This window comes from Cottoperca gobio, chromosome 24 (genome assembly GCF_900634415.1).
Source record: "Cottoperca gobio chromosome 24, fCotGob3.1, whole genome shotgun sequence".
NCBI classification, from domain to species: Eukaryota; Metazoa; Chordata; class Actinopteri; order Perciformes; family Bovichtidae; genus Cottoperca; species Cottoperca gobio.
The window spans coordinates 6,369,037-6,390,961 of record NC_041378.1 but is presented as its reverse complement, the minus strand read 5'-3'; the positions used below and the strand labels follow the sequence as shown (position 1 = coordinate 6,390,961).

Below are 21,925 nucleotides of genomic sequence, written 5' to 3'. Positions count from 1 at the left end.
ACTACAATTATTTGAACTGTAAATATTAGCCACATCCAAATTTAAAACATTGAGTATAGTCCTAATGTGTGTAGTATTGTGTTAAATAAATGTGCATAAAGATATAATACAATTAATTTAAAAATGACTACTAAAAAAAATACTTTTGCATAACATGTGACACATTAACAGCAAGGTTTAGTAATGTGCACTGTGCCTGTTAAAACAAACCAGTAAATTAAATGAGCAGTCCAACATTAAAGGAGTATTCCAACATTAACATAACAGAGAAAATGCAGATTTAAGGTGTTGGTTTGTTTTTTGGTGAAACTCATCGATGGATAAAGTTAATCATATTTTTCACATATAGAGGGACTTTGGTTTGGAGCATGCCTTGATCACTCAGTGTCCACTAATGAGTGTTTATCAGTGACCTCATTTACAATTGTGCTGTTAACTTCATTGACTGCCTTTGTGTTTTTACAGCAGAAGTCCAAGAACATCAACTTATGCCTGATTATGGACCTTTAAAACCTGAATTCTATCTATGAATCCCAAAAAATATTTGACCCCTGTTTTTAAGTCAAGGCACACTCTTTTAGTCTAACCTTTAGTCATATGAATCTTCACAATGAATAACAGGAAATCACAGGAAACAAAATAACTCTTATATAAATAAATGGTTTACTTAAGCGACTGCAAATGATACTTTTATCCACAAATGAACCAAGAAATAGACAATGTGACTGAAAACATAAAAAATAATTGTGACACAACTGCTCTTCATGGATATCTCAATTATATTAGATTTAATAAAGTATTTTAAAACCACTAGTATCTGATAAAGCTACGCCGCTTAATATGCTTTCATCAATCGAAATGTCTCAAAAAATGTCCTACAAGAATTTGAATATCCACAAAATGCACCTTTAAAAAGAGGACATTTTGAAGATTTACCATAATTGAGTATCTTTTCAAACCTTTTGCCTTTGTCCCTCCACACAGGAGGGTGGGGTGGACTTTGAGCGTTCAAAGCGATATCTGTGCCTCCCAGTCTCCTGACGGAGTCTAGCTGAGGGTATAAAGGTTCTGAGCTACAGCTGAGAAATCAGTCTCATCTGAGTACTCGCCTAAGTAACTAAAGGAGAGAGCTTCAACAAATCCATCATGGGGGATTCAAAGCTCTGCCTTTTACTACTCCTCAGCACATCTGCCTTGGCTTGTAAGTACTTTTTGGAAAACATTTCTCAAAAAAATATTGTTCACAGTTTAACATGGTGCATGTGGATAATATTCCTAACATAAATCATTTAGACAGCACTGTTAACTATGGGAAAATACTGATTGAGTTTTTGTAAGATGCAAAATGTTGTGTGCTCAAAGGTAGGATACATTTGGGCAAGGATAACTTCACTTCAGTTTCAGTTAAAGGAAAAGTGGTTATATACTATATTATTGCTCCACATGAAGGCTGAAATAATTGTGTTACATTCTGAGTTATCAATTGAAATGAGCGAGAGATTAGTGGGGGGGGGGGGGGGGGGCTTATCTTTACCGGGTGATTAATGTAAATTACCAGACCATTCTTTACTGTTGTTAAAGGTTCAGGTAATAATAATAATAATAATAATAATAATAATAATAATAATAATAATAAGCTTTATTTGTATAGCACCTTTCATACAAGAATTGCAGCCCAAAGTGCTTCACAGCAAAAACATAGTACAAAATTAGACAGAGAATACAATAATCACAGTGTTGATGTAAATGAGTGTGAAGTAGCATTAAAAATAGTATAAAAATAGCAGAATTTAAATAGTATAAAATAGCAGAATTAAAGCAATATAAAATAGCAGAATTAAAATAGGTACCTTATTAAAATAGGTACCTTATTTTGTTAAAGAGGATTCAAATGTAACGTATGCCAGAACAATTGCCCCACAAAGGCTCCTCAAGCCAATGTAATCATATTGCTGGACTTTATTGAGCAGTTTGGGTCTATTAACAATAGCTAAAGGGATTTGGATGATTGGTATGAGAGTTTGTGTGGCTGTGTCTATACAACATTGAATAAATGCAGTGATGGAAAGTAACTACTTTTACTTAGTACTGTAGTTGTACAATTCTGAGGCACTTGAGTATTTCCTTTTTATGGTACTTTATACTTCTACTCCACTACATGTATCTGACAACATGTGTTATGTTGCAGATTCAGATTATTAATACAAAATATTAATCAACATTTGTATGTATTAAATATAAATTAAGATACACAGCAGTATATAATTAGAATCAGATCCTCCAGCTTCAACATTAAAGTGATGAGAGAGCACATTAATGAATCAATAATTATATTTTGATAATATCATATTATTCTGAAATTTGCTATTCTGCATTTTGAGAAGTTTTACTTTTGGTAATTTAAATATATTTGTTATATTTGCTTAATTTGACCTTTATTTAAGTAAAGGATCTAGGTACTTCTTCCACCACTGAATACATGTGTACAGGTCATTTAATGCTGGATGACTATGAAAAACTTGAGATGTGTTTCAGGAAGGAAAGCCTTTTTTTGTAGCAGATTTTATTTGCCAAGCTTGGGAGAGAAGGCAGAATATTTTATTTAAAACTGAGCGGAACTTGTAATTTTGTAATGTAATGAAATATTTGACCACTGCAACTTTATTTTTGGTGTCTTGTAAACCCATGAGGGTTGGGCACTTTGTGTGCATGGAACGAGAATGAAGAAAAATCAATTAATCATATTTTAATAGCTTTTTTCAATGTGACTATGATCGCACACTGTTTTGCAATTTCTTATTTTTTTGTTTAAAAATAATAATAATTACGAATCTTTGAAAGTATGTTATAAAACTTTAAAAATAACATAGTCGTAATTATTGCAGAAGAACTTTTATTTTAGCTTTTATTTAAAAATTAATCAGATTATTTTTTTGCATTCGAATTACTAAATAATAAATGATCTGACTTTTTTCTTAACAGTTGCCCAAGATGAAGATCAGTCAACCTGCCTGCGTGAGTTACACCAGATTACTTGCTGTGATAATGTTAATAAATTTAATTTGGTTGTTTACATCCAGTCTTCACATTGACAATACTTTCATGGGAGTAAATAGATGGCTTTTATGTACAAAATCACTTCTTAACATTATTTTCTCTTCTAGTGGCCCAACGGTATAAGACCCTACACAAGTATGAATACCAATATGTAGCTGAATCTTTGAATGCCATCAACGGAGCTTCACAGCTCAAGAACGGACCCAAGGCCTCATGCAAGGTACGAGAAAAATATATCACAATCATCTATTGTCTCTTTCCATATTAAGTTTCTCAGAGAGTGAGATAAACAACATTTACCATCTTTCACAGGTTGAAATTGAAGTACCTCAGACTTGTAGTTTCATCATCCGCACCACTGGCTGTAGCCTGAGTGAGGTGGTCGACATGGACGCAGACGGCAACGCTGTGTTCAGTCCTGCATCCAGCTCTGATGCCTTTGCTGCTGAAATGGAAAGGTACGTTATATAAACAAATGTCATTGTCCAGTGCCTCCAGTTGCATGAATACACATTATGGTAATAATTACATTTGCTTTAGGACTTAATGGTAAAAGTCTTATTTTTCTGTAGATATCCTCTGAAGGTTGTGGTTGAGGGTGTGTACGATGTGAAACTGTACCCCGAGGACGGTGAGACAACCACCATCCTGAACATCAAGAGGGGAATCATCTCTGCCCTGGCTGTGCCTCTGCTGGAAGAAGACAAGAATAAGTATATGGTAAGTCTCTAATGTATGCGAAAAAATTAAACACTTCTCAATCCATCAAGTGAGAACGGTTTCCACAAACACAATTTAAGAAATGCAACGATAATGAAATAATATTCTAATCTCTTTTCACACCAACTTCAGCCAACTATCCACGGCAAGTGCAAGACCCGTTATTCCATCATTGCAACAGAGGACATTGCAACCGACATCAACCTCACCAGGGACCTGTCCAAATGTGACAAATTTGTCCCAATGAAAGATCACACCAGCCCACTGGCACTCATCTCTGGCATGGTAAGATATCCAATTGTCTGTGGTAGCAACATGAACATTGTAGGACAAATCTTCAAGAGTTGATTAAATAAATACCTACTTCATGTAAGCTTTTACACTAGCCATGTTTGCTTTCTTATACATCCAGTCTTGGAAAAATATCCCCTGGTGCACAGGACGAATATTATGTTTGTGAAAGCAGCAACGGTCATTTTTGAAAATTCAAAAAAAGCCAACATAGCAACAATGTTGACACAAAAAAAGAAAGGCACCACAAATAAAAAGACTTAACTGGATCACAAAGTATAGTTGATAGACAAGTGGTATCTAGGTAGACACAATTAAACTTTAACTTTGATTAATTCACTGCATTAATATGAATATGTGTGTATTTGCAGCATTACCCTCTTGCCCAGATGGTCAGAAGCTCCCAGAACTGCAACTACAAGTTTGACAATGAGAAGAAACACATGACCTCTGGGTCATGTACTGAAAACCACATCCTCATTCCCTACTCTCACAAGTAAGTCAAACCTCATACTAGTATGTCTTGTAGAAGAGATCAACAGTATTTTTAAGCATGTGTTCTCTTCAAACAGGGGAGAAAATGGAGTTACCAACGTTGGAAAGCAAGAATTGACTCTGGTTGAGGTTTCTCCTCACAATGAAAGAGTCTTTGACCACAGTAAGCCCTTTGCTTAATTTGTATTCTTTGTATTTTAAAATAGTCACTAAAAGATAACATTAAGTCATTATAACTATGCTGCTTGTCTATCACAGGTGACATTGTCAAGGGTCTTCACATGGACGCTGTTGAGGACAAGAGTGTTGTCCAGGATAAAGATGCAGGTCTGAACCTCCTGAGGGAACTGGCCACTCTGCCCGAGACTGAGGGTGAGAAGAGGGCCCACCTCTTCCACAAGCTTGTCACCATGGTCCGTGGAATGAAGACCGAGACCCTGAGTCCCGCCATTCCTGAGGCTCTTGCAGTGTCTAGTGCCCTGACCTACCAGGTTCTGGCCCAGTGTGGAACCCCTGAGTGCAGCAGTGCCATCATGCAGATCCTCAGGACTTTTGACAGCTCCTCACTGGAGGTTGATGCCGGTGTTTTTGCTATGGGACTCGTGTCCAACCCCTCTGCTCTCCTGATCAATGACATGCTTGAGATGGCCAAATACAAGCCCAGCAAGCCCATCATGTACGCCCTGAGCAATGTTGTCAAGAGGTGAGTGAAGTTAACCACAATTCATTTTACGTTGAATATCTGAATAACGTTTCGGCAAACGTTTTCCCTCTTTGTGTTGAATGAGAAAAACAGTCTTTGAATTCTAAATGTCTTTTTTCCAACAGGTTTTACAAAGCTGAGGGAAAACTGATCCCTGAGATTTACTCTGTTGCTGAGTTCATGGCTGCCCAGTTAGGGTGACTGTACTGGTGACAAGGAGAGCACTTTCCTGACATTGAGGGTGGGTAATATTCCCCAGAATCAAAATTTAAATGACTGCCAACACCAATTACCACAATGCTAATGGGTTCTTTGATTCCAGGTTATTGGAAACATGGCTCCAGCTCTGGCATCTGCCGGTCCCGCACTCAGATCTGCTGTGATCCAGTGTGTGAACGAACCAGCTGCTTCCCTGGCTGTGCAGGAGGCTGCCATCCAAGTCTTCAGGCTGACTCCCGTCCCCGAGGAGGTAAGTCAAATTATTTCAAAGGTTTGACACATTATTGGAATAACTATTTCTACTGTACACTCATTGTATTGATGTTTATTGGTCACAGGGTAGAGAGATTCTCATGCAGGTGCTTTTGGACAGTGCAAGCCCAATGCAAAAGCGTATTGCTGCATATCTGGTACTTATGAAGGACCCCCAGCCCACTGAACTGGCCCAGCTGGTTGCTGCCTTGCCCAAGGAGCAGGACAAACAAGTCAAGAGCTTTGTGATCTCCCACATTACCAACATTTTGTCCTCAACTGAGCCAGACACCCAAGAGTAAGTTAAAGCAGCATTTGTTGTTTCACTACATGGTGAGTAAATGTCCTGATTTGATCACCACCAGATATTTAATCATAATATTTGTTTTCTTTTCTATAGACTGAGACAGAAGATTCGTGATGCACTGCAGGGTAATGAGGTCGGACCCACAATGGACCCCACCAAGTTCTCTCGCAACTACAAGATCGGATCTGTGGAGGGTAACATGATCTTTGAGGATAGCAGTTACCTGCCCAAGGAGGTCATGCTTGAAATGACTCTGAAGGCCTTTGGCTATGACATCGACATGATGGAGGTAAACATTTTGAGCTGTGTTAATCCAAATTGAGAAAGACCATGTGCAGAGTTCTGTTTGTACTTAGTGTAACAAATGTGTCATCTTTACAGGTTGGTATGGAGGGAAAAGGATTTGAGCCAACCGTTGATGCCCTGTTTGGAAAGAATGGCTTCTTCCCCGACACTGCCCTGAAGACAATGTACTTTGTCTCTGACAACATGCCACTCAGAGTCAATGAGATCCTGCAGAACATGCTTCCTGCTCTGAAAAAGGACAGAATGAAGAGACAGGTATTCAGAAAAATAAAGTTCTGTTTATATCAATTGTATTAGTAGTGAGTGTGATGTTGGATTTATACCAACTGCAATGAATTTATGTACATTTGCATTAGGCCTCCCAGAACCTGATGAGGGAGGTCGGACGCAACCTCAACAAACTCGTGAGGGAAATGAAGACGGCACAATCTCCTGAGGCAATGGTTTATCTGAGACTTTTGGGAAATGAGCTAGGATATCTGAAGACCAACGAAATGGAGGAGATGGCCTACTCTGCTGCCATGATGATTGACAGCATGTTCAAGATGTTCCCTACTGATGTAAGGATGTTTTTTAAAGAGAAGAGTTGATAATGAAACAATGCATTCATTTATAAGTTCCTTGTTAATTCTTTAAATGTCCTATGTGTTTTTTTTTATTTTGCAACAGATCATGAAGGCCCTGATGACCAAGGCTGACAACACAATCTTTGCCCACTACATCTTCATGGACAATGAATTCTTCCTGCCTACTGTCACTGGTGTGCCCCTGAGGATTACAATGTCTGGTACTTTCACTCCTGGTATCAAGGGTGGACTTCAGATTGCTCGTGACATGGTAAATTTTCCTTAAAAGTCTTTAAATGACACCAATATCTTTTTTTTTTAATGATAAACAGCATCAACACAACTCTTTACCTTTATCCTATGTGTCCACACAGAGCGAAGTAACCTTCATGCCCTCCGCTGGCATTGAGTTTGTATCGCACATTGGCTCCCACATCCCTGAATATATTAACTCTGGATTAGAGATGCACACCAACATTTTCCACGAAAGTGGGCTCAGTGCCAAAATCTCCATGGAACGTGACAATGTTAAGTTGACCATCCCTGCTCCAACGCGTCCTACAAAGCTCATCCAAATGACGTAAGTCGAAGTACAATGTATGGAGAAAGCAACAGGCAGAAAGTGCTTTGCACCTCTGGTTGGAATGCAATGTATGTATAACTGTATGTAGGTTGAAGATAGCTGTGTTTGTATCTTAAATACAACTTTTGTTCCTTTGTGTAATCATGGCTATTTACAAATTATCAAGGGGATCTTATGTCATTGATTAAAATGTTCAACTTTTCTACATTTAGATTAAAACAGCCAAAGTTAAATTCTAACTTTTCTACATTTAAAATTTAGAAACAAACTGGTGGCTGTGACTGGATCAGAGGTGAAAACCATCCCTCCTATGGTGATGGACAAGGTTGATGTTAGCGAGTGCACTCCCTTCTTCGCTGGAATGAAATACTGCACTGCTCTGCAGTACATTGATGCTTTCTCTCAGGAGACAGCCCCCTACTTCCCCATCACCGGAGACAGCAAGTGAGCAAGACTCTCTAAATCACCAGCACATAATTGTCTTTTTTAAATAAGTTACCTACCAATATTGGCTAATTAACTGAATTATCTAAATAGATTTGCAGTGGAGCTCCATCCTACTGGTGAAGTCACTGAGTACACAGCCACTGTTGCCTACGAGCTCCTCAGGGAGGGAGAAGAGGGCCGGCAGAAGGTTGACTCTGTGAAGTTTCTTCTGAGGGCTGAAGGTAATGGATGATAATAAAAAAAAAATTCTGGCTCAGCACTAGCTCAATTTAGAAAAGCCCTAATGTTTAGTGGAGATAAGTAATATTAACTTTTTGGATTGACAACAACAGGTGCAGAGCCAACTGAGGCCAGAGCAATCATGAAGTATAATAGAAGAAAGAATGTCATCACAGCTGACATCCAAGTCCCTGACTACGATGTTGAGGCTGGACTCAGGCTGGGTGTTGTCGATGGAAACACTAAGGGCAAAGGAACTCACTCCATCTCTCTTGACCTCATAAACAAGAACATCCCTCAGCTCTCTCTGGTTGGCCGTGCCAAGTAAGTAATCAACCACATATCCTCCTAAAATAATATTAATTTCACCCTACTCATTGAGATTAAGCTAACACCGTCATATGTTTCAGTCTGAAGGCCATGAAGGAAGGTATGCTGCAGGTCCAACTTCTTGTCCCCTCAATCAATGCTGATGCCACCATCACAGCGAACATGAAACGTGATGAAGAATTAGAATTGGAGCTTAAGAGTGAAATCAAGGTCATGGCCACCACCTCTGAGCAGAAGATTGCAATGAAATATGGTAATGTGCTTTAAAATTGCCCTTTTCTCAGAATATTACATAACAATTAATTTAATAGTTGCTTATTTTTATACACATGAGCATATAAACCAGGGAGTAACATTCTTAATGTAGCTATATCTGGCATTGTCAGAATTGTGGGTAAAATTTGGGACCCAAAATGGGTGGCTGTTTTGCCAAAATTCCAAATTTGATTTGGTTAAGAATAGTTTTACTCCCAGATTAAGTCTAACCTAGGGATTAGAGGAATATTTCCTAATTTCTCTGGTTTCAATTCATTGTTCTCTATTGTTGCAGATGCCAGCAAGTTTGAGGTTGAGTTCAAGTCTGATGTGAACACTGAGACCACCAGCTTGCCAATTGCTGATATGGTAGATATGTATGGCAACCAAGTTCTTGACATGCAGGTGGGGCAGACTGAAATAAAAGTCCGTCACATCTTCAAGCAGTTTGTGGAGGTATAACTCTTCGAATTAACAATATTTCACATTTTCTTTTGTAAAAATGTTAAGCATTTTGTAAAACACTGGTTGTCGTTTTCTTAGGCATCAAACAACTACATGGAAAAGTACGGTGCTGATATCCCTTACATTCAGAACTTCAGAGTGCCTGATATGCCTGAGATTTCCATACCAGAGACACTGTTCCTGAACAGGTAAGTGTGATCAACTCATAGATAAATGTTTAAATTATCCGATCCTAAATATTCCTAAAACATTTATGCACTTCATTTTTGTGTTTGTAACAGTGAGGCAAAGGCTGTCTACTACTTCAACAATGAGCACTTTGTCATCGTTATCCCTCTGCCCCTTGGAGGAAAGTCAACAGAAGAGCTTAACTTCCCACCCGCCTTAACCACACCTAGCGTGTCTCTACCCCAGTTTGGACTGGAGATCGTCTCCATGGAAATTCCCATCCCAGACCTTGTTGTCCCTGAGAGCCTTACTCTGTCCATTCCTCTTTTTGGCAAAGCTGAGGTTTCAACTCTGATAAAGAGTAACCTATATAACATGGAGGCCTCAATGGCTGCCGGCAAAGATGTTGTGGAGACACCAAGCTACTCTGCTAAGTTTGATGTGAAAGGAACATCCCCACTTGACATCCTCTCTATACACATTGAAGGTATTTCATAGTAAATATCATTCAGGAATTTATCATTTTTTACATTGTTATCATTAACTCACAGTTAAAATGATGTGTTGTTCACTCTTGGTTCACAGTTTTCAGTTAGTCTTCAACTTCCATTGATGTGAAACAATGTGACTTCATTTCAGTTACAATGTTTCAGTGGTGAAATGATCTGTTATCAAGCTATAAATCATCTTTTGTGTTTTATTTAGGATCTGGAATGTTGGCCACCACTGATTCCATCAAGGCCAATTTGAAAAGCTCTTTGGCTCATAAATTCCTTGAAGCCAGTATTAGTATTGTTGAGGAAGCCACCATCACAAACACAATCAATTTCAAGTCAAGCAGCAAGATTGAAGCCACAAGCCCATTTGGTCTCAATATTGCCCTACAACACACTGGCATGACTGGAATCAACACTGAAGAAATCTCTGCTGATAGCAAGTTTGAGGGAGAATTCACGGCTGGACCTATGTATGGAAAGACCATTTCAACCCAGTCATTCGATATTTTCCCATTCAGGCCAGAAGCAAAGATCGATTCTACTGTTGAGATTGACTCCACCATTGTTAAGGCCCAGAATACAATTGCAGCAAACCTTGCCAACGGTGAATTCTCCGTTGTGTCTAACACCAATGCCTTTAATGATATCTTGACCCATGTTGCTGAGCTCTCCTTCAAAGACAGCAAGCTGTCACTGAAATGTGATGCTAATGCTGTTGCTCTTGGCATGAAGATCCACAACCTGGCTGAAGCCTCTGCTGGTGTTGGTGAAGTCGTTATGAGAATGGAGACAAATGCAGACCACTCTGAAAACCGTGTGTATTCTCTGCTGACTGCCTCTCTTGATGTCAATGGTCTGGCTGTAAACAGCGATGCCACCATGAAGCTCCTTGAGAATGAGGCTACTCACAAGGCTACTCTGAAAATGAACAAGGATGGTTTGACCACAAGTGGAACAACCACCCTCCAGAGCCCCCTGTCCGTTGAAAACACCTTCAATGCTGGGCTTGATGCTTCAACGGCTACTTTATCCATTACCAACAAGGCTGCACTACGTGACATCAAGGTTGATAATGCAAACACTTTGACCATTACTCTCTCTAGCCTTGACTTCAACTCAAAGGCTGAAGCCACCGCCAGTGAGTATGCATCTTACACTCATGATATCACCATCGACCTGAAACCCTACACCGCCTCTGCAAATGTTAATAACAACATGAGACTTCTGGCAGCCAACTTCATTAACGAGGCTCAGCTGCAGGCAGAGCTTTACAAGATGGACCTGACTGGAAACCTGAAAGCCATCTATGGTGAGGAAGAGATCAAGCACACCTATCAGGTTAATTATGCTGATATGACAGCTAATGCAAAGTGCAGCACCACTGGAAAACTCTTTGGAACTCACATGAGCCACAACACCGAGCTTGAGGTTGTCGGTCTTGCTGCCAGGATCACCAACGACGCTCGCTTCAACTCACAGCCAATGCGCTTTGATCATACCATCCGTTGCAGCATTATTCCTTTTGATTTCAACCTTGATGCAATCTTCAATGCTGATGGAGACATGACCATGTATGGAAAGCATAGTGCCCAGCTCTATGGCAAGTTCCTCCTTAAAGCACAGCCCCTGGCTTTTGCCAGCTCACATGAATGCAGAGCATCAGTAAACCAGCAGCTAGATACCGGTTTTGCTCTTGAGACCTCATTTGACAACAAGGTGGATACTGTTCTGTCACTGCAAGAGCAGAAAGCTAGTTTTAGAATGAAGTCTAAAATGAATGAACATGCTTTTAATCAGGACATGAGTGTTTACAACACTGCTGAGAGAACTGGAATTGAGGTTTCTGGCACCATCCTCACAAACATGCTCAATGCAGAGTCCACAGAGAACCAGGATTTCACCATCTCTTCCTTCCTCAAGTATGACAAGAACACAGATAGTCAAATAATTCAGTTTCCTCTAATTGAAAATCTGCCTGCCTTTTTGGAAAGCATCAAGGGTGCTGTTGTGCATGTTGCAGAGGCACTGAAAAACTTCATCAACAATGAGGAGATAAGGGCTAAACTTGAGGCTATTCCCCAGTATGTAAGTGACTTTGTTGCCCAACTGAATATAGAAGGCAAGGTTGTTCAGCTGAAGCAGTATTTTGATGATTTTACTCAAGAATATGTCATCTCTATGGAGGATGTGGAAGCCTCGTTCACAAATCTGAAGGTTACTGTTGAGAAACTTCTGGCTGATCTGTCGGTTTACATCCAACACTTTGCTGATGTAGTGAAAGAGATTATTGTTAGTGGTACCCTGCCTGAAACCCTCATCCAGAAGCTGAATGCCATTAATGAGGAGTATGACATCCAAGCAGTGGTTGTGTATGTGATTGATACTATGAGCGAGCTGATCCAGCAGATCGACTTGGAAAAACTCACAGACAGCAGCATTGCATTCCTGCAAGATATTGATTCCAAGTATGAAGTCAAGGCTAAACTACAGTCAATTATGAGAGATATGAAACAAATGATTGAAACCTTCGACATGCAGAAATGTTTTGTTGAGCTGAAGGAGTACATTACTTCCATCGACTTTAAAGATTACCTTGGGGCATACATGGATCGGATTACAGAGAAGTTCAGTAGAATAACATTTTCCATTAAGGAAATTATTCAGGACCTTGACATCGTAGGTAAGATCAACACATTCTATGCCAAGATGAGAGAGTTGATTGTAAAGTTTGAGGCTGACAAAAAGGTTCAGGCTGTTTTGGAAAAGGCTGTTGTGCTCATCAAGCAGTTCAGAATTGAGGAAACTATCAGGGCTGTAGCCAACATGGTGAAGGACGCAGACATCCCTACCAAATTCATGCAGGTCTTCCAGGATACTATTGACTATTTGAAGACAACTGAGGTTAAGGATATTATTCAAAAGCTGAATATGTATATTGAAACTATTGTGCAAAAGCTTAGGTCATTGGATTATAATGAGTCTGTGGATTATGTCAATATAATTATTGCTGAGTACACCGTTTACGTTAATGAGCTGATCAGGAATCTGGAAATCCCCCAGAAACTTGAGGCAACCAGACATTTTGTCAACCTTGTCTTATCATCTTTTAGGGGCCTTACGGAAAGCCTGAGAGAAATCAAAATTGCAGAAATTATTAAATCTGTAAAGGATGTATTTGACCAGGTCGTGCTTGGCAATCTTAAGAGTTTTGCCGACTTTATTAAACAGGAAATTACAAATCTGAACGTCAATGCTGCGATTACCTCTTATCTGGACTTTGTGAGCAAATGCTACACTAGGGTCGTCACCATGGTCACTGATATGTGCACCAATATGGTTGAAATGATTAAGAACGTGGCACCTGAGCAAAAAATCATCAGCGAGATTCAGCAGATCATTGAAAGCCTCATTATTGAACTTAAGAAAGCTGAGTTGACTATGCCATCCTTCATCCTTCCTCTCACTGATCTTGTTGTGCCTTCTGTGAAGTTCAGCATGGCTACGCTTGAACAGTTTGAAATCCCAACACAGCTGGATATCCCCGAATTCACCATCCTTGGCTTCTATACTGTAAAAGAAACCACAATTTCCTTTGATGAGATCAAGCAGAGAATCATTGAACTTATTGATTTCATTGGAAACTTTGAGATCAAAATGCTTGATGTGGATGCTTTCTTTGGAGACCTGACGATGAACTACTTTCCTTCCTTGCCTGAGATGTCCTTGCCAGAAATCATTCTTCCTGAGATCTCATTCCCTACCATTCCACAGGTTCCTGTAGAAAAGCTTGTCAAGTCTCTCCAGGTTCCTGAGATCACACTGCCAACCATTCCAAATCAGATCATGATCCCATGCTTTGGTAAACTCTATGGTGAGATCAAATTCCAAACTCCCATCTACACCGTCAAGACTTCTGCTGAGTTCCAGAACTCCACTGAGAGTGAAATGACACCTCAATTCACTGGATTCTTTACTTCCCAGGCAACATCTCCAAGTTTTGAAATTCTTAATTACAAACTTGACTCCACTACTCGTATTGCAATCCCAAAAATGAGTCGTGTTGTCCTTGCAGAAACTCTTAAGTTTAACCATGTTGCTTTGGGAGTTGAACATCAGGCATCTGTAACTCTCTATGGCCTATCAGCCCAGGCCCAAGGCAAAACTACAATTAAGGTTATCACTAGACCTTACACTGCTGACTATATGAACACAGTCTTTTTTGCTATGGAAGAAGGAACGTCTGCCTCTCTGGATACAACTTACAATCATGTAGTGGACCTCCCAATTGTCAATGTCAGGAATGAGGCCACAGTAATCCAGAAAGCAATTGTTCGCCAAGATGGCTACAACCTCCTTCTTACAGTTGACAATTTAGCCAATGGCAAATGCAATGCTGAAGATGGCACCCACAAGAGCAGCATGCATTTGTCACTTACTCCCAGCACTGCTACGCTAACTTTCTCTGGTGACACAGACTCTACCATCTTAAAAATGAAACAGCAAATTGCAGCTGAATCTAGCCTCCTTAACTTCCTCAAGTTTAATATCCGCTATGAATCAGAGTCACCAGTCATCAAGAACAGTCTTTTTGTGGCATCTGGAAATGTAAACCTTTATGATATGAAGGCTGAGCTGAAAGCAAACCATGACACAGAACTAGTTGGAGCAATCAGTGGAATCCTGTCCAATGGAATCAACATTGTAATCCGACCTGTTGAATTTGTCTTTGAATTCCAAAACAAAGGAAATTCCAAGGTCAACATTTTTGAAAGTCTGATTGCTAAAATAGATCTCCAGAATGATTACTCAGCCACCTTCAAACCTAACAGCCAACATATGAACACAGTAGCTCTTGCTCGTCTTAATCAGTACAAAATGTCCTACAACTTCACTGTTGACAACAATGAAAATGAGGCTGGGATCTTTGTTGCCATGGAAAGTGAGGCCAGTCTTGACTTCCTGACATCCCCCATTAGCATTCCTGAGATTGACCTGCCTTTTGTTGACTTCCGTACGCCAGCAGTCAGTGATCTGAACTTGTATGAGCAGACTGGATTGAAGAACATTTTGACTACCACTGAGCAGTCTGTGGACGTGGATGCCAAGATTATTTACCAGAAAAGCCATGCTGCCCCCCTTGTTGATATGATGGGTTTGATCCGTATTCCCTCTATGGGTAACCTGATCTCAGAGCTGTCCTTCAAGTCTGCCATCATTAATCTGAATGTCAATAGTGGATTGTATGCTGAGGATGATCTTGTGTTCCGTCTGGGAGCTACCACAGCCTCTGTGTTTGAGGGTCTGAAAGCCAAACTTGATGGCACCACCAGTCTGACCACCAAGAGAGGAATCAAGTTGGCCAATTCCCTGTCCCTTGAAAATCCTCACATTGAAGGCACTCATGACAGTACTATCAGCATGAGTACTGAGACTTTTGAAACTGCTGTCTCTGTGGCTACTGTTGCAAAGATTGCCCTGCCTATACTCAACCTGGAGGCAAACCAAAATTTGGTTGCAGACACAAAAACCAAAGCAAATGCCGTCTCCACCTTAAGGATGAAGGGTGATTTCAACCTCCCTATGATCAAGGCTGTTGGAAAGGCAGAGGCGGACCATAGTCTGAAGCTGGAGGGAAGCTTTGAGTATGTTTCCATGGAGTCATCTACTAAGGCCAACATGGATGGCACAGTGCTTGAAGACTATCTACTTCTGGGAGTCCTGGATAATGACTTCAATCTGTATCTGAATAATGATGGCCTACGCTCCACCTCCAAGGTTATTGTTGATGCCAAGCTTAACCAAGGTACCACCAAATTATTTGGCATGGATGTAAATGAGAATCTTGCTGTTGAAGCCTCCCTAAGCCGTGTGTATGCAGTGCTGAAGTGTACTAGCAACAATGAGGCAACCTTGCTTAATTTCAACACCAATGGAAAGCATGTTGTCCAGGCTACCATTGATCTTGCCCCAACCTCTTCCTTGACTGCTGATATTGAGATTGATATGTCTCAGCCAAGTGACCTGGGTGACCTCACCATCTTTGAGAAAACTGTTGCTGAGGTGACAGCTGCCAAGCAGAAGATCTCTATCAATGGCAAGTTTGTCAGCCCACTGTACACCACAAACCTGGCAGTGGAACTAGAGGGCGATGTTCCTGTCTTCAAAGTCACCTTAAAATCCTCTGCCACCTCTGTCATTGTGCTCTTGGAATATGACATGGATGGTGAGTTGATAAAATTCCTTTAACACTTGTATCTGTTTTATGTTGCAAGCATTGTTGAGCACAACATTTTACAAAACATTTATTTCAATAGCTTCTACTACTGTGAACTACGAGAATGAAGCTCTGAACATGGTCAACAAAGTTGTCCTGACACACGCTGACATGACCATGGATGTCAATCATGTCATTACCCAAGCCTTGAGGTAACATTCTACATGTGTTTTATAATATAAACTAAATAATTACTTCTGATATTCAAAGTTTAAAGTAATAAACTCCTTTTCTTCCCATCCCATAGGAGAAAGCGCCAGACTGATGATAGGTAAATATTCAATTTTCAATTTTTTTCTTGACCATTTATTTTTATGTTTATTTAATCAGATTACTTTGTTTTTAATATCAGGTCAAGCGTTTTTTTAATTGAAATGCTTTTTCTCTCTTCTAGTTACTCTAGCCACACCCTGATTGTGGACATCAACAGTCCTACTTTCACTGATGCAAACCTTCGTTATGCTGCACGCAAAGATGGCATCAGTGCCTCGCTATCTACCCCTTCCACTGGCTTCCTGGGCCTTCAGTTCAATGGCAGAGTCCCATCTCAGATGACTGCAAGAGTCTATGGTCGTTATCCTGTAAGTATCACTAACATTACCTTTTTGATACGATAGAAAACTAAATACCAATATCAAAAATATAACTAAAATAATGTTCTCTTTTTCTTCTATCAAACAGTCTGCCCCAGAGGTTGATTTTGACATCTTGGTCATCAGATCATCTTCTAAGGATACTGATAAGATGAACCTGCACATGGTCTACAACATGGAGGCACCCAAAGTTATGCTCTCTGAACTTAAGACAAGACTCCCTTCCATCATCTCTACATTCACAACGTTTGCTGACAAGTACCATATCACAAGCAACATGGAAGAGTTGAGGAACTCTGTTGTTAACCACATCAGTGAGGCCTACAATGCTGCAATCAACTATGATTCTCAAATGAGCCAGCTGTCAATCTTCTTCAGGAACATCATTGGCCAGTACCAGAAGACTGTCCAGGTATTTCTGGATGCTGCCATCAAGGTCTTGAGGGAAACCCACTTCAAACTGCCTGGGTCTGATGAGATGACCACTATCCCTGAGGTCCTGAAGAAGCTGACCAGCAGCATTGCTGCTATGCTAGATTTGACCCTTCAGGCTATCTATGAAAACATGGAGGTTTACTATAACTCCTTTGTTGAGCAGATCAGCAGTGTGAAATTACGCATGCCAGTTGGTGATGCAATCACTGGAGGCCAGATCTTGGATCAGCTCAAAACAGCTTTCAAGAACATCTTTGACGAAATGGTTGACTTTGTGAAAAATATGGAGAGTGTTGACACAATGCTGGAGAAGATGGGTGAGACCCTGAAGGCTATTGTTGAGAAATCTCAGGAGTTGGTTGACTCTATCAAATCTGACTATTTAGATGCAGTGTTCATCAACATCAATATCCTCTATCGTAACCTTGTCACAGTCTTAAAGAATGTTATTGACCAGATTTCTACCTTAAATATGGAGCAGCTCAACAATTCATTTGAGTACATTATCGACATGTTCATTTATGTAGTGGACCAGTTCAATAACACTGTTTATGGTTTCCTGCAGCAAGCTTCAGTGGAGGCTCAAGCCTACATGAAAGTTAGTGAAGGAAGGCTTGAGGTTGAACTTCCATTTCCCTTCCAGCAATGAGGAACCCTCATAGACTGAGGCCTAAGTCCATCTGTTCGAAACACATACTTGGAAGGAGTATGGACAATTTACTCTTTAACCATATTTATAATAATGGGTTCAACAGAAAAACCTGTTGTACCATTTTAAGTTAGATGGTTTATTGTGTACAAACATTGAAAATGTAACATTTTACTGAAACTCACCTTCCTGCAAAGATTGAAAAACATCAATAAAATACATTAATGCAATCTGTAAATGTCCGATTCTTTGCTTTCTAATGTCACAACACAGTTTGCATGAATCTTACTGTATTTATTTAGCATCATGATTCAAGACTTGAGTTGTACTTTTGAGATAACTGAAGAACTAAATAATTAGTTCAATTAGATAATAATAACAATAGTTGACAATTGCATGAACAAGAGAACAAAATAACCAAAATATATTTTTTCCTTACTACGACACCGTAAAACACTACAAGCACACACTAGAGCAAAGAAAGAACAAGACACCAGGAACCAGATCTCTGCAATAGAAGAATCTCTAGAGTCAAACCAATATTACAAACCACATTAAATCATAACGAGATACCACCAAATGCAAAACTTTAGAATTAGTAATAAGGTGCTTCAATAACAGAGCAAGAACTAATGGAAAGTTTCCGTCCCTGAAAGCTGAAAAGGTCTGTGGAGTTGATAGCATCTTAAATAAAACGTTCAAATATTCTGACCATGAATTCAAATTGGCTATACTTTTTTAATATAATTCTAGCAGTTGGCCCTTTTCTTGACATATGGAATGAAGGTTTAATAACACCAATTTATAAAAATGATAAATATAACTCAAATAATTACCGTGGAATCTGTATAAATAGCAACCTGGTAAAAACCTTTTGCGATATTATGCATTAACAATTTATCAGTTTTATCAATGACCAATATGATTTGAATAAATGCCTAATTTGATTCTTAGAAAATTTTGCACGACAGACAACACACATCTATTCCCTCCAAACCCTAATTCAGGATTAGGCAGTAAAGGATTAGACAAAAAAAAGAAAAGGCATGTTTAATTGAATTCAAGAAGGCCTTCGACTCCATTTGTCATGAAGATCTCATGAAGACTACTTAACAGTGGCACTGGGGAGGAAACATATGATGTAATTAAATCTATGTACACTAATAGTAAATGTGCAGTTAAAATAAGTGACAAGTAAACTGTTTTCTTTTCCCAGGGTTGTGGGGTTAGGCAGGGGTGCAACCATAGTCCAATCCTCTTTAATTTATACATGAAGGAATTTGAATTGAATTTCAATTAGATCAACTGCAGTTTACATACATTAATATTCTCCTATATGCAGATGACTTGGTGTTGTTATCCTTAATAGAAGAAAGTCTACAGCACCACGTAAACCTCCTGCATGACTTCAGTCAGACCTATGCAATGAGAAGAAATATTAATTCCAATTAAAATCTTGCTAAAACTTTTCAAATTACATTACATTACATTACAGTTAAATTAGCACTAATGACCAATACACATATAATTAAATGTCTTGATACAAGTCAAGTGTATAATTATAAGTGTATAACATTAATAATATTAAGTGTTCATCAGCGTGATGGCCTGTGTGAAAAATGCACTTGACATGTTTTTCAGGGATACACAAAATTAGTTTTGGTGAATAACACTGACTGTATAGATAACTTTTGTTTACAAGAACACTCAACAGGGCCCCTTTAAGGAAAGCAAACAGACCATTGATCATTATTTTCACTGCCGTCTAGTGGTGTAAACTGAGATTTGTCAAACCAAGTGACATTAAATATGTGCTAAAAAAAATTATTTTACTAATTCAGTTTGACATGGTAAATATTCTTAGATTAGATATTGACAATTTTCAAAACTACCAAGTTACTAAGAAACAATGATTTTTTTTGAGCAGTCAAATCGGATATTTGAGTCCTGCCTGTTGGTGAGAGGTGTAGGTTTATTACAATTATCTGAACACAGATCGTGCAGTACAAACTAAATAGGTACTTCTCTTCACCATTAAACATTCATGAGTCATTCCAGAATTGGAAGACATTTCATGTCCCACATATAAAAAATCTAATAATCCACGCCCAAAACGCTAAACCATGCACTTGTTGTGTTAAATATACTTGTCTTGAGACAAAATGTATATAAAGTTGCAGAAAAAGTTGTATCAAAATATTATTTAAAATATCAAATAGCTCTCTAACACCCCTAAAATAGCATGTTTCTCTTGTCCCAGCTTCTTGGTGACCAACTTGCATGTCAAAAATATAACATTTAAAATAGGGTTTTTATTTACTTTTTTTGGTATTATTCTATTGATATATGTCTCGGCTGCGAACCGATCCAGTGACTGCTGAAGGTCACAGATCGATGATGCCATCAGGACCACATCATCAAACTGCAACCCCTCTCCTCCATGACTGCGCTGTGATATCCTGTCCACGAAAATCACTAACAGGATTGGTGATAAAGCGGAGGCCAACATTCACTGGGAACGAGTCCGACTTACTGCTGAGTATCCGAACCCTCCTTTCCAGCACCTTGAGTAGACTTTACCAGGGAGGCTGAGAAGTGTGATACCCCTGTAGTTGGCACACTCTCTGGTATCCCTTTTTGAATAGGGGAACCACCACCCCGGTCTTCCACCCCCTAGGTACTGTCCCAGACTTCCACACAATGTTGATGAGGCGTGTCAACCAAGACAGCCTCTCAACACCCAAAGCCTTCAGCATTTCTGGACGCATCTCATCAACCCCTGCGGCTTTTCCACTGTGGAGTTGTTTGACTACCTCAGTGACCTCCATGTTTTATATTTGTCCAGTGTATATTTGATTATATTCAGTTTGTTGTTGTCTTGACATGTTTGTTATGTATCATTGATACTCGTCCTGTTAATCCTTCATTGGAAAATAAATATAAAATATTATCAAACAACATTTCTGTGGTCCTGAGTATTTATTTGTCACATTTATGTCATGATCTACAACCAAAAGTAATGTAGCCATTCAACCCTGTTAGTTTACGCAACCCTGTTACTCTAATTTCAACCCTGTTACTATATCATTTTCTATTAAAATAACCTTAAATAATTTTCTCAGCTCACAAAAGTTTAAACTAATTTCCTTTTAATAGCTTGATTAATTATATATATATATATATATATATATATATATATATATATATATATATATATATATATATATATATATAATGTATTTGAGCAAATATTTCAAATTAAATACTGAAATTGGTAAAAAGACAATTGAAAAGTTGGGCAAGATTCGATTTAAAAAGTTACTTAAATTAAAATGAAACCAGTTTTATCCAAAACTATATGAGTATTTAATATAAATGTGACTTTCTTTCCTTACCAGTAAAGAGTTTTATTGAAGAATATTTTTTTAAATACCTTTTTCTGCTTAATGAGTATGTGTCACAGGATTGCACAAAACATGGCACACAACAAATAAAACATCTAATAAAAAGTGTACATTTGATGCCTTAGCATGCTGGTCAAATCACTTTTTTTGATGGTTTATTATCTGTTTTTCCTAAATACATAACAAAAAATAATAAAATAAAAGCTTCATTTTTCAAAAGTGTTGATGTCTAAATTGTCCTCCAATTCTGGAATGACCCACATGACTAAATCAGAAAAGCTAAAAGCAAAGGTTTGGGGAAAATCGTATTATTTATTAAGACCGTAAATTCCCAAAATTAGCTTATCTGCTTCATCAATACTGTTTGGGTGTGATTTGATTTAGACAGTGCCCTGGCAACATAAGCAAACATGTGTTGCAAGCTTTTCATTGGTGCACAGAAGTAAATGACTTCACCTTTTTCTAACTGAGCCCCTCCTACTTCAAAACAGTTAGAAAAAGGTGCAGAAAAAAGAAGAAACACAACAGAATTTCTCTCTTGCACAATAACCAAAACTGTCCTAACTTTGGCAGAAGGTGTTACGAACCAAGGAACGAAAAAAGATAGGATCTGTGGAAATCATGAATTTATCATCAAACTTAGTATTACTTGATAATTCGTAGAAACATGAATTTATCACCAAGCTTAGT

The 21,925-nt window shown here is 38.9% G+C and overlaps 1 protein-coding gene across 1 annotated transcript; it reads left to right on the top strand.

The window, feature by feature from the left end:
• The first annotated feature begins 1,146 nt into the window (after positions 1-1,146).
• Positions 1,147-17,831, top strand: LOC115003712 (apolipoprotein B-100-like). Its single transcript, XM_029425612.1, is given in 30 exon segments — positions 1,147-1,201; positions 2,983-3,015; positions 3,165-3,277; positions 3,370-3,515; positions 3,630-3,777; positions 3,910-4,062; positions 4,440-4,564; positions 4,641-4,726; positions 4,822-5,266; positions 5,392-5,461; positions 5,463-5,507; positions 5,589-5,735; positions 5,824-6,035; positions 6,138-6,333; positions 6,426-6,605; positions 6,707-6,910; positions 7,020-7,187; positions 7,291-7,496; positions 7,761-7,943; positions 8,037-8,167; positions 8,279-8,489; positions 8,576-8,748; positions 9,046-9,206; positions 9,294-9,403; positions 9,497-9,870; positions 10,089-16,103; positions 16,195-16,306; positions 16,402-16,425; positions 16,549-16,735; positions 16,836-17,831. Coding segments are annotated over 30 exon segments (11,409 nt in total).
• The last annotated feature ends 4,094 nt before the right edge of the window (positions 17,832-21,925 follow it).